We start from the raw sequence: 13,711 nt of genomic DNA, 5'->3' as shown, positions 1-13,711 counted from the left end.
CAAAAGTAGTTAATAACCGGGTAATCGGTAACTATTTTTTATAATATAATATATATTAAAAATAATAATAACAATTAAAACCTAAAGTAATTTCAAGTAAGGTTAAATGCTCACCTAGATTTCAATTCGTTTATGCTTTGTTTTTTACTAAAAACAAATGAGAAATGCTACATATCTTAAATTTTCTTACCAAATGATGTGTCATCATCCCATGAGTTGGTGACACATTTTCCCGAATAATAAATCTCATGAGATGGTGACACATCATTTAGAAACTAACTTTTGGAAAGAAAATTTGGATGTATAGCACTCCTCAAAACGAATATGGTTCTTCTGTCAATAAAGTTGACGGAAGTAGATGTCAACCCAATCAGAAATAGCCACATGGCCATATTTCTCATTAAAAATTTTAAAACTAAAAATTTAAACATTAAAAAAAATTAAAAATTAAAAATTTTGAAAAACTGAAGAAAAAAAAAAAAAGGTTCGGGTGCTGTGGGGTGGTTCGATGGCCAACCAGGGTTGGTCGAACCACCCACCACCCCGAAACCGCTCTTCTCAACTATTGGTAAACCAATCGCTTGTGCTGTGAGCCTGTGAGTGACGCGTTCAGAGTGTAGCAGTTTGGCGAAGGATCAAGCCGTTGATCGCAATGGGAAGCGATATAGAGAGAGATTGGAGTGGTGGCTGGGGATGAGAGAGAGAGAGAGAGAGAGAGGTGGATGATGACATGTCGGATAGTAGTTGGGTCGATATGGCCAATCGGTCCTTCGATCTCCTTATTCGTGGCTCGTCCTATTCTTCTTCCTCTCCTAGCTAGGTTGTATTAGATCATCTGATGCCAATGGCGGTGCTGAATCTTGTTTAAAATCTGATCATCTATGTTGTTTTTCGAGAGTGGGTAATGGGTATCACACAAATGCGAGGGTCTGGTGCAATTGTTTTGGCTGTAATTTGAAGCTTGAGATTAAATGTGCTTCTCTACCGCAACCATATATCGAGGCTGAAACTCATGCCCACCCGCATTGACCCTCATCGATTGGAAAAAGAATTCCTCCCCCAAATCCCTTCTCTTCTGCATTCCATTCTTTGACACAACTTTGCCGCCAAAACCATTCGTCTCAACACCCAAAGTAGCCAACTTTTCAACAGTCCCACTCACTCTCACCACAATCTTTAACTTCAATTTCTCCGATCAGTCCCACACTTGCTCGATCTCATCTTCAACAAATTAAAGAAGACACTCCACGTACCCATATATTCTAGCAAATCGGGTCCCCTCTGGACCGGAACCTGAATAGGACACGTACGGCCAAGTCAAAGAAGAAGAAGCGGAGTGGGATTTACATGGTGAAATGGTGATGCTCTGCTTACGAGCTTCTCCGACTTCTTTCCGCCGCAATGGCCATGATCGTCCTCTCGGCTTTTAGTGTTTCAATTTTTAATTAATTAATTAATTATTATTATTATTTTTTTTTTTATGTTTATGTTTTCAACTTTTAAATAATATCACTAAGCCATGGGAGAGGGGCAGGCATTGAGTTGCATAAAAATAAAGTCTTTAAACTCCATGTACGAAAAAAATGTCTTTAACCCTTTAAAATATCTGCATAATTTAATTTTGACATTAATAGTACTGTAATTGGAAGTTTGAAATTACTCTTGAAATTAATGTCCAGTATTACTCAGAAGGCTATAAATTAAATAAAGGATCAGGGTAATTTGTCCTACTTCATGGAGTTGAGGAATTCTCCATAGAAATGGAATATTTGAAACATATATATATATATATATATAGTTGCACGAAAAGCAGCTTGTTGCAACTGATAATCATTAAAAAAGATCAACTAGCTAGACAATACTGTGCCAATATATATAATTCCAAATTTGGACGATAAAAGAGGAAATGATTTAACTTTGACGCCAGAATAAACAATATAATTGAAGGAAGAATATATATACAACTAACACCGTAATCTTACAACCTATATATTAAGCAAAAAGGTGAATTTGAGATTTCAATTAGAAAATACGCTTTCAACTTCCTCATACATACTAAATTCTGCTATATATATCGCAAGACATAGTGCTTGTTAGTTGTCTATGTGAGGTCTAGGGTTGGAAAAAATATAAATTATGAAGATGAAAGCTTGTGTTAAGTTGTTCCCTTTCTAAATTGTTGCAATGATTAAATAAAAATTTATGTAAGTAGTTGTGCATAAAGAGGTAAGGACGTTATCAGATTTGTGGAATTAGGTTTGTTGAATTGGGTAAGGACATCTAACACTTAAGGCTTCGTTTCTGTCATTTTTGTCAAAAAAAAAAAAAAAAGAAAAAAAGAAAAAAAGTTTTCAACGTACAGAAAATTACAATTGTTTTATTAAAAAAATATTTCTTTATTCAATCATAGTAAACTTTAAATTACGAAAATGTCTCAACTAAGTTCCGAGTCTCGACAGTGTACCGAGTCCCTGCGATGTCCTAATTGGGTTCCGGCAAGTCCTGACCAAATCCTAGCGGTGTCAAGGTTGGGTCTCGACCGAGTCCCAAGTGGCCCTAATCGGGTCCCATTAGTGTCTCGGTGAGCTCCTGGTTGGGTCCCGATGGTGTTCTAATAGGGTCCCCTTTGGGTCTCGACAACGTCCTGGCAGTGTCCCGACAAAGTCTTGGTGGAGTCTGTCAATTTGAGAATGAAATGCTCAAACTTGAAAAATGGTTTATGATTTTCAAAAATAAAAAACGTTGTCCAAATTAAAGAGGCTTTTTCGGTCAACTCGAAAAATATTTTTCATTGACTATTATTTTCGTCGCACCAAACACTAGAAAATACGGAAAATTTTTTCAAGAAATCATTTAATGCCAAAAACAAACCGAGCCTAAAAATGATAGATGCAACATCTTGTCAAATGTTGATAATTAGTGGCAAATCCAGAAATTTATCTTAATAGGGGCATAAATAAAATAATAAAATATAATGAAGCTGCAGCTTGCGAAAAATGACTCACTACTCAAATAGGAGAACTTTCATCACTTGTTTTACAGAACAAAATCACAGCGTAGTAGCAGCCAACAACAATGAACAAGCAAAAAAAAAAAATAGTGGTAGCCTAGTAGGTAAAAAGTAGTGTAAAACATTCTCCGATCCCCTTCAGTTTACTCTAATCTTTGGGTTGGGTTGAGTTTTATAAGGGTTAAAAGTGTCAAAGATATTAAATTTGGGTTTATTTTATAGGAGCTAGTAGAAAATTTGGGCATAAAAAAAAAATTTTATTTAATTTTTTTTTTTAATTTTAAAAAAAATTAAAAATTTTAGAAAAATTAAAATATATATATATATATATATATATATATATATATTGCCAAGGGTGTGTATCCGCCTCTGTTGATAATGTGGTTGTGTATATGCTGCCAAGGCCTAAAACTGCACTGAAAAATCGAATTAACAAGGGCGTTGTTGAGGTTTTAAACCATTGGGAGGGTCTTTCTCCACCTGATGCAACATGGGATATCTCATTCACGTTTTCCTTATTTTATCCTTGACCTTGAGGACAATGACAACCCTAAGGAGGATAGAGTGTTACGTGTGGAGATGGAGGCCACTTAAAAGTTGAGTGATGGAGAGGTGAATGTGAACAATAAAGAGTATTGTCGTTGCATTTACTATGTTTCTTTCTGTGTTTGTTTTTTTATTAGAATTACTTTATGTTAAAGTAAGTTTGTGTTTAATTAGGAGTTAAATAGAAGTCTTTGTTTTCTCTAATTGCTCAACCAAAGGATGTCAGGATTTCTCGAAAATCCTATATATGGTTAGAATTGTTTTCTTATTAATTTTTCTACAATAAAGAAGTTAAGGAAGAATGATCCTAGTAAATTCTTAGTTCATAAACTTGTTACGCGAGAACGTAAGAAAAGTTGAGAGATTAGTTCTTCAGCTAACTAAGAATACAGTGTATAACAATGACAGCCGACAGAGAGCACTTACAATTACAGATCATGCCTCCACAGATGATTTGGAGCAACAATAACGCAATCACATTAAATAACAAGTTCTAAGATACATGACAATTCACACCCATCATCATAGTCTTTCTTAGCCACAAAACAAATACTCCACCACCTTTACAGCATATAAAAAAAAATAGAGGGGAAAAGGATAAAACCAAATTACACAAAAGAACGTCTCAACGAAGCATTAACTGTCCATCCAACGGTTATGGAAATCGTTCACACACCTCCATCCATCTGTGCCAAAAACAAAAGATAAATTCATAATTAATTAATTAGAGAAAAAGCTGCCACTCCACTAAAATATATGAAAGGCACGATTAGCGGAGTTCACACCCAGGGTCACGCGGATCGGCGGGACCCCATACATCATCGGCTGTTTCCACTTTCTAGTGTCTATCCGAATCACCACGCTGTCATATCTTTTTTTTTGAAAAACAATACCTGTCTTTACAAATAATTTGTTCATCTAGATATATGCTACCACAATCTCTCAGAATATATATAGCATGTTTGTTTTTCTAAAATTAAATCAACAGACAGAAAAAAGAAAAGAAAAGAAAAAAGTAGAGAAAAATGGTTTTGAAATTAAAGAAAATAAAATGGGGAGCGAGGGAGAGATAAGAAGAGAGATGATCCATGTGGGGGCCGGGGGTGCTTACAAAAATTTAACTTCACTTGGTGATGGCATAGACAGCATAAATAATCCCAGGAATGTAGCCGAAAAGGGTGAGCAACAAACAGATCCAAAACTCCACCTGATCATGAATCACACCCCAAATCAAATTAACAAAGACATGAAAGAGAAATTACAAAGGAAGGATGTATATAGAAATTATAAAATACTAATAATATATATATATATATATATATATATATGTTGTTGTACACAGATAGATTTCGCATCACGAACCTTGCAACCAAACTTGAGAAAGACACCCAGAGGAGGCAAGATGATGGCCAAGATGATGTCTATGCAGTTAGCTGTCCCTTCGTCCGCCATCTTTCTATTCCTTCACTTTTTGTTGAAAGAGAAGATTAATAAGCCGTTTGTAAATTGTAGAGCCTTTCTGAGTTTGAGAACCGGAAAGAAGTAAACGTAACTGAAGATAAAAATGTGTGAGAGAAACTGCTAGGACGATAGGTAGATATATAGAGTCCCCAATGCTACCCCACGCGTGGTCCACGTATTGGATACATGCAATACTGCGTATTATTCACGGTTCCTTTTGATTTTCTGAGAATCGAACAGCTCAGTATCATAAATGGGTAACACGGCTTCCCATGTGCCCCTTTCTTCAGATCGGGCCAACATATACACACATGCCATTGCCATGCCAGCACATTTTCATTTTATCATTTCTCTTTTATTTATTTATAAATCTGTTGCCTTCCACTTCGCATATGCACCATCTTCTCCACGCGCCTTCAGAATCCTAAACTTGTGTGTGGACATGTTTACGTACGTAGACCACTTTTTTTCAGTTAAGTGGAGGACCATTCCCTTTGTGCCCCTTCATGGCCACTATTTATTCTTCATTTTCTTTTTTTCTTTTTATTGGTTTATATTTTTACGACGTTACTTAGAAACTAATTAAAGTCTAAAACTTAAAGACTTGTTTGCCTATAGATTTGGTTTAGATTTGAGATATAATTAAGTATAAGATTATATGAATTCATTTTAATTTCATTAATTTTCTATTGGGTTTAGGTATAAATGATTAATGATTTAGTGACTGCTGTGGTTATAATATTTACTGATATGCACATGGCATTTTTCACTCAAAAAATCTCATTCATATTACAGCTTTTTAGAAGAAAAATGTGACCCATATCAATCAAACATGAGTCCCATGCAGACTAATCTGAAATTTACAAAAATTATACATATAAAAATTAACAATGTAGCGAAAGACAGTGATCGATTTGAAAGTCCTCCATTCCTACTGGTTGGCTACTGCAGAGTGGGTGGACTTTTTTCCCACTTCCATGATGAAGCGCGTAAGTTGTAGGCTCAACTAATTATCAAACCGACCAGAGTACTTCAGAGTGTGAAATAATCTGACGGCTAATAGGATGCCGCGTTCCACATAAATAACGGCGGCGATGGAGGCTTCGAAGCCAATAGGACCAACCCAACTGTACGCACAGTGCACGTGATGTAACCGCCCATCTCTGATCTCCAGCCGTCCTTCCACGTGTGCCAGATAGGTCTATTTTGCTTCTTAAGTAAGTAATTGATTTTCTCAGAGAGAAAAAAAAAAAAAGTAATTAATTATTAGCATTTAAATAATGCAATAATTTATTATAAATGATAAAAGTATGAAGAAAAAAAAAATAGTTAATATATCTTAGCAGGTAAATGATTATTTTTCTCCTAGTTCAACTCTTACAAATTATAAATTTATCATTGAATTTGTGAGACTAAGACGAATTGGATGGGAGAGCATCGAGCCTTTGACTGTCTCATTTAAAAATTAATTGGTCTCCAATGAATAAAGTCAAAACCTTTTATGACATTTGAAATTGCACACAGCAAGACATGTTTTAAGAACCGTCTAAGTGAGCATAGCGGCATTATTGAATCTTAACAATCACTCCCTTAACATGACGCTCTTGCGACTCGAACCTATGACCTTGGCTCTGATATCATTTGTTGGATCGAACTTTTTTAGTAGATTCAAACCCATTAACTCAAACTTTTTGATTGAAGAGATTCAGATATGTATATTAATATTTTCTTTATTGATGAGTTGTGTCACACATTGACTGTTTGTTAATGAGTTGCTTTATAGAGAAAAAGAATAATTAATATATTTAAATTTTTAGGTTAGGTGGTATTCAAATATATATATTAGAGAAATATATGTTGTCCCAAGAGAACAAAAGATCCCAACCAATGTTAGGCGTAAGGGAAGATTTGGTGTTATCGTTGTTGAAATATGATATCAAATATTGTTATCCAAGTAAAGCAACTTTACACGAAAGCATGAGCATAGAAAAACTTGGCTGTTTTATTGTTGATAGACCGAAATCATATGGATCAGCAAGAGTATTGGCATGCAACATTATTTGATAGGGCCCCTTGTTGTTGCTCCTTTTTCTTTTGTTTTTCTCTTTTGTCTGGTTGCTTTGTTTGTTGGGATCTTCTCATTACACTATTTGCCCAGCCAAATAAATAAATAAATAAATAAAAAACTATGCATAATGGAGACCATATCACAATCATTGGGAGCAAGAAGGGATGCATATCATTAACAAATAAGGCACACTTATTCTAACAGGGAATTAGAGACCATTTAGACGTGCTGTAGTTCTTTCTAGCGATATATTGGGCCGTTTTACATGGCCCCTTGTGTGGCCATGGGCCTGACGTCATGATGGTGGCCGACCCAACTTCTGGCCTGTTATTGCTGCCTAGGGTTGGCCCATTAAGTTAACTTCTTGACCAGAGCCTGGCATCACTTCTCGTTTGGGGTAAAAGATACTTTACAAAGGTCCCTATGAGGTAACTCAATCGGTTAGAGACTACACCTTATAAAGCGTTGGTTACTAGTTCAAATCGCCCATCCCCTCTCTTGTGTGAACATGTCAAGAAAAAAAAAAAAAAAAAAAAAACCCCTTTACATAGAGACGTAGCAAATGGTCTCCTACTTGGCTACTTCCATTTGATAGGGAAACCAACGATGAAAAGATAAAGAGCTTTTTTGTTTTATTTTTTAAGACTGCAATGTGAGAATTTTCTTGAATTTAGTTTATACAATTGTCGTGTATATATATATATATTTTGTATGATATTAAGTAACAAGTACTTCTCTCATAATTTTATAATATGAATTACATGAAATTTCTCCGACAGGGTTTGTAACAAAACTCTTTAAAAGAAAAAAGAAAAAAAAAAATTAAAAATATGTAGGCACTCAAAAACATGGACAACCACAATAAGAAACTTGCATAAATGCCTGCAATCATCATAGTCCAGGGCACTATATCTCGTACAAAGCAGCCCTCCCTCCCTCTGCCGGTCTGCCCCCCTCAACTTTAGTATTATTATGAAATTTCCCCACCCTCTAAAATCTCACCTGTGTAAACCAACCTTTCACTCTACTTCATCTCTTCTCAACCTCTTTCGCAAATCATACCACCAAATATCATCTCCTCATACTCCCACCCATCTTAACAATCTCCTCCGCACCAAGAACCTCAAACTTGTCGCCCAAGTTCACGCCCAAATCATCACAAACAACTACACTTCTCTCCTTTTCCTCTTCACCAGCCTTCTCAATTCGTATGCTAAATGTGGCAATGTCGACCGAAGCTTACTACTGTTCTCAACTAACCATGATGGATTTAGGAACATTGTCACTTGGACCTCTCTTATCAACCAATTATCCCAATTTAACAGACCCTTTGAGGCCTTGGCATTTTTTAACAAAATGAGGAGCACTGGTATTTATCCAAACGACTTTACCTTCTCTGCTATTTTGCCTGCTTGTGCAGGCACCATGACAGTTACACACGGTGAACAAATGCATTGTTTGATTTGGAAACATGGGTTCAAAACGGATGTCTTTGTTGGCAGTGCATTGGCTAACATGTATGCAAAGTGCGCTGATATGAGCTTGGCGGAGAGAGTGTTTGATGAAATGCCCAATAGAAGCCTTGTTTCTTGGAATTCTATGATTGTGGGTTTCGGGCAGAACAAGTTCTATGATCGGGCTGTTGGAGTTTTCAGGGAGGTTCTTAGTGAGAGTTTGGATAGTCCTGATGAAGTGAGTTGCTCAGGTGCGTTAAGTGCCTGTGCCAATATGGGTTGCTTGGAATTTGGGAGACAAGTTCATGGAGTTGCTCTTAAGCATGGTCTGGTAGCATTGGTTTATGTGAAGAACTCTTTGATGGGCATGTATTCTAAGTGTGGAATGCTTGGTGATGCTGTTAAGTTGTTCAAGGCCATAGGAGATACAGATGTTGTTGCATGGAATGTTATGATAATGGGGTGTGTCCATAGTGATAACTTTGAGGAAGCTTGCAATTATTTTTGGGTCATGAGGAGGGAAGGTATATCACCTGATGAGGCTTCATACTCTTCTGTCCTTCATGCTTCTGCTAGTCTTGCAGCACTAAATCAAGGCATTTTGATCCATGATCAGATTATAAAAACTGGTTTTGTAAAGAATGCATGTGTTGCAAGTTCATTGATCACAATGTATGCAAAAAGTGGGAGCCTGATTGATGCTCATCGGGTGTTTGAAGAGATTGAGGATCGAAATGTGGTTTGTTGGACAGCAATGATTGCAGCTTGCCAACAACATGGCTGTGCAAACCAAGCCATTGTATTGTTTGAGGAAATGCTTGGCGAGGGGATTAACCCTGATCACATTACATTTGTTTCTGTTCTATCAGCTTGTAGCCACGCTGGGCATGTTGAAGAAGGATTTGTTTACTTTCGTTCCATGACTAAGGTGCATGGCATGAGTCCTGGGCCTGAACACTATGCTTGCATGGTTGACTTGCTTGGTCGCATCGGTCGATTGGATGAAGCTAAGAGGTTTATTGAGTCAATGCCAATCAAGCCTGACTCAACAGTTTGGGGAGCTTTGCTTGGGGCTTGTAGGAATTATGGCAATCTGGAAATGGGAAGAGAGATTGCAGAGAGACTTTATGAGTTAGAACCGGACAATCCGGGGAATTATGTGCTGCTTTCTAACATGTATGCACGTAATGGGATGTTGAAGGAAGCTGATGAGGTTAGAAGGTTGATGGGAGTCAATGGGGTAAGGAAGGAAGCTGGATGTAGCTGGATTGATGTTAAGAACACCACCTTTGTGTTTACAGTGCATGACAGGTCACATCCTAGGACGGATGAGATTTATAAGATGTTGAGGAAGTTGGAGGAGTTGGTGAAGAGGAAAGGGTATGAGCCTGGAACGCAATTTGCAATTAACAGTGTGGAAGGGTTCAAAGAACAAAGCTTATGGTATCACAGTGAGAAACTAGCCCTTGCATTTGGGCTACTGACCCTTCCTGTTGGGGCTCCAATTAGGATAAAGAAGAATCTGAGGACTTGCGGCGATTGTCATACAGTTATGAAGCTTGCTTCAGATATATTTGAGAGAGAGATTATTGTAAGAGATATCAATAGGTTTCACCGGTTCACTAATGGTTTGTGTTCCTGCAGAGATTACTGGTGACTGGATTTTGTAGAATTTGAAGCGACAGAAACATCATCTTTTGTCTTTACCCCCTTTTTCCCCTTTTTGAAAAAAAATATTTTTATTAAATTTTTCTGCAACAGAAAAAGCTAATTTCAGCTTCGGAATGATAAATTTTAATTCTTTATGGCGTTCACCTACAATATCTGTTTCTGATTTGTTTTGCCTAAGTAAATTCATTTCTCACTATTAAAACCTTTTTATCCACATGTGTATTGCAATTCCTTGGTGGACTACTTTGTCTTGAGTATGTTCATTTTCAACCCTGAATATGCAGTCATGATTAAACAGATAATGACTGTAAAACATCAGAAACCACTTTGGTGTATGTGCTATCTTTTATTTGCTAATTTGAGGTTGAAATATTATTCATGATTTCTCTCATCTCAATAAATACGTAGCATTCTGGTAGACTAGAAAGGCCTGTACGTTGAGGACATTGTGTGATAAGGCTTGAAGTTTATAGATAGCCTTCTACACTGTAATGAGGATGTGCAAAAAGAGTGTTGTGTGCTGGTAATTATATTGGTATCCAGCAATTATGTTAGAATCTACGAAAAGCTAGCTGTTTCCTACTGATCTCCTTTTGTGCCTTTGTATTTCTCTTTTGATCTGCCCAGATGATGCCAGCAGGCTAAGGAGTGCCGCAAGGAACGCTCTCATTGAAGAAAAGAAGCAGAAGATAGGAGGTCTCTTGTTACCGACTTTTATAATGCTGAGAACATGGAAGACAAATTACACTTAATCAAGGGTAATCAACTTTCCACCTTACACAAAGAATAATAGCCCATATATACTCGTTGAATCATGAAGGAATTTGTGCTTTCAAAGCAAGTTGCATTAGCAAATCTGGAGTAGTTCCTGATTTGATGCTTTGATTTGTCTCTGACCTGCCATAACATCATGTGATCAAGTTGCATCGAAAGACTATTCTAGCATATATCTGTAACGGTACCTCATCCACTCCATTAACTTGTCTTATCTCTTTGAATTAATTCATATTGTATTATACACAATCTCATTGGTAGTACTGATGAGTGACAGAAGCAGGTAGCAGTACCTTTATGACTCATGTCATTTAGAATACAACCTATAGATAGCCTGTAGACGTAAGTGGTAGAATATAAAACCCTTCCAGTGAAGAGAGAATTACTGTTCTAACCAAGAAAGCATTGCAAGTGTATTATTATCAAACAGTGGATCGGAGTATATATCGCATCTCTGGGTTGGTTTAGGTCGCAACCTTTAAGTTAATGAGAAATATGTCAAGAACCACCGCATTAACTATTTTTGGGGTCCTGAGAAAAACGTCCAGAGAAATTTATTCACATCACATCATTCATCATTCATCTTTGCTGCTCATAAAATGTTCAGGTGACATTGTAAGTTCCATGAAATGATATTTTTACAGTTGTCCTGTCAGGTTATACCATCTGAGTTGACTTATTTTAATCCTCAACTGCAGAACGTCATGGGCAGGGATAATATAACAAAAACAGTACTTGGTCCCTTCAGAAACCTGAGCAACTGATATATACGTCTTTATAATATCTTAAAGATAATGGCTGCCTCTATACGCGCTTTCTACTCTTAGATGCCTGCGACACCTTCATGTTTTGAACTATATATGCCCTATGCACGCAAAAATAAGAGTAGGGGGAAGAAAAAAAATGGAAAGAGAAAAATGTTTTTAAGTGGTGGTATTCTAGGCGTTTTCCCAACTTGTAGTAAAAAGAATAATATACTAATGCTTGTCTTATATATATATATACACACACACACTTGATATTGGTGGCACCTATAGACAAGAAAAAAGATAAAAACAGGCTGGTGGTTGTTCACAGCACCCTGGCTCTGTGCTTCTGCTCTTACGCAGCGATTTTAAGATTCAGCTTCATAAAAATATGGGTGCGCGCGTGTTAGATGGGTCTAGTGGTCATGTGCAGATTGCAGGGAAGCAGAGACAATGGCCTGCAGAAACTGTTAGCACACGGAGTGAGCACATTTCATGTTTGGGTCCAACTTATGAGGCTCCGCAGCCAAGAAGGCATTATTTTATACGAGGTCCGTCCCACCTCTATTGTCCCAAGGAGGTTCGCTATGAATAGTTTACATTATCCTCTGTTCTTCCCACATCTCTCTCTCTCTCTCTCTCTCTCTCTCTCTCTCTCTCTGTGTATCAGACACTGTGTTTTATTTATTCTGGTATCTGATCTGTGTTTCTGATAATTTTACTTGGGATCTTCAGGTCCTTGCCAACATGCATGCTTAGACAATATTGAATATTCTAATCTACATGACATGCTGTTTTAGGTTAATAATAATGGTGCCACTCATAATGTTTTAAGGTTGTTAATCAGGCTAGCTTAGCTTTAACACAATTTGGAGCCAAATGAAGTCATATTACTGCCGAGCCGAAAAAGAATATTTATTAATTAATGTCGGTACTATATATGGTTTGTTAGTTTGTTGCTGATTGGAGAAGAGAAGAAAGACAACGAATAAAACAGTGTAAATATGCCAACGTACATTTAGCCTAGTGAAATAGATAGATGGGATGTAGGCATAGGATGCAATCACCGGCCTGCTGGGCTCAGGTAATTTTTTGTTATTGGGTAAACACCCTGGTCCTTGAGCACAAAAACAGAGAGGAGTCACGTGAACTTCACACAAAAAACAGTCGCACTCAATTTTTCACTTGTAGAATCCGCTCGCTCACTGATGGCCGATGGGTCGATATTAGTTGGGACCTCAAAATTTCCTCCGAGTGATAAATACAGCATGGTCCATGTCACGTCCCCCTCGTCTCAATGTTCATGTTAAATTGTTAATGGTTTATCAGTACATGCATGCACCTTATGGCTTATGGGATGGGATGAGAGAGAAGACGCTAGAATGAACGGTGGGGCCCCGCATGTATGGTGTCAAGTCCCTTACTCCACGTGGACAATGTTCATTCAATCGTCTAGGCTTGTTGGGGGGTACACATTGAATCCTAATCCCGATTCTAAAATCTGGGACAAATTAGGAGTAGCCTCTCAAATCCATCCTCTTCATAAAAGACAGACAGACAGACACCCAATCGCTGCTGATCATCTACTTGGCTCCGAATCTAATCCCATTCTGATTCTTCCCCTTTTTATTGAATTATCTCCCACTAAATTAATCACTTTTCCCATGCTATTTTAGTGGGCCCTAGTCCTACATCTGTCCTAACAATCTAAAGTAAGTGATTTGTGGCTCTAATGAGTCCTTAAGAGTCGTAGCTTTCAACAAAATTACATCTATCAGCAAAAGAAAAAGACAATTAGGACCTTGAGATAGTATGTTGAAGTCCTTAACATGATAGGCAAGGACGACATTTCGTTTGCCTTAATCATAGGGAGAAATAAACAAGCCGATTATAACATGATGAATTGATGATCTCATGGATTGAGCCTATTATCTATTGTCTATAGACTTTAGATTTGCATAAAGTCTCTCAAAAAATGAAG

At 37.2% G+C, this 13,711-nt stretch overlaps 1 protein-coding gene across 1 annotated transcript; it reads left to right on the top strand.

The window, feature by feature from the left end:
- Positions 1–8,040: 8,040 nt before the first annotated feature.
- On the top strand, positions 8,041–10,310 carry LOC132187738 (pentatricopeptide repeat-containing protein At5g04780, mitochondrial-like). The gene has a single exon (XM_059602158.1). The coding sequence runs from the start codon at positions 8,058–8,060 to the stop codon at positions 10,194–10,196; it is 2,139 nt and encodes a 712-aa protein (XP_059458141.1). The 5' UTR covers positions 8,041–8,057; the 3' UTR covers positions 10,197–10,310.
- Positions 10,311–13,711: the final 3,401 nt, after the last annotated feature.

This window comes from Corylus avellana, chromosome ca7 (genome assembly GCF_901000735.1).
Source record: "Corylus avellana chromosome ca7, CavTom2PMs-1.0".
In the NCBI taxonomy this organism is placed as follows: Eukaryota; Viridiplantae; Streptophyta; class Magnoliopsida; order Fagales; family Betulaceae; genus Corylus; species Corylus avellana.
This window is presented reverse-complemented; position numbering and strand designations above follow the sequence as displayed.

Excerpts from the sequence above, each read along its gene's own strand:
- LOC132187738 (XM_059602158.1), top strand. The coding sequence starts at position 8,058 with ATGAAATTTCCCCACCCTCTAAAATCTCACCTGTGTAAACCAACCTTT.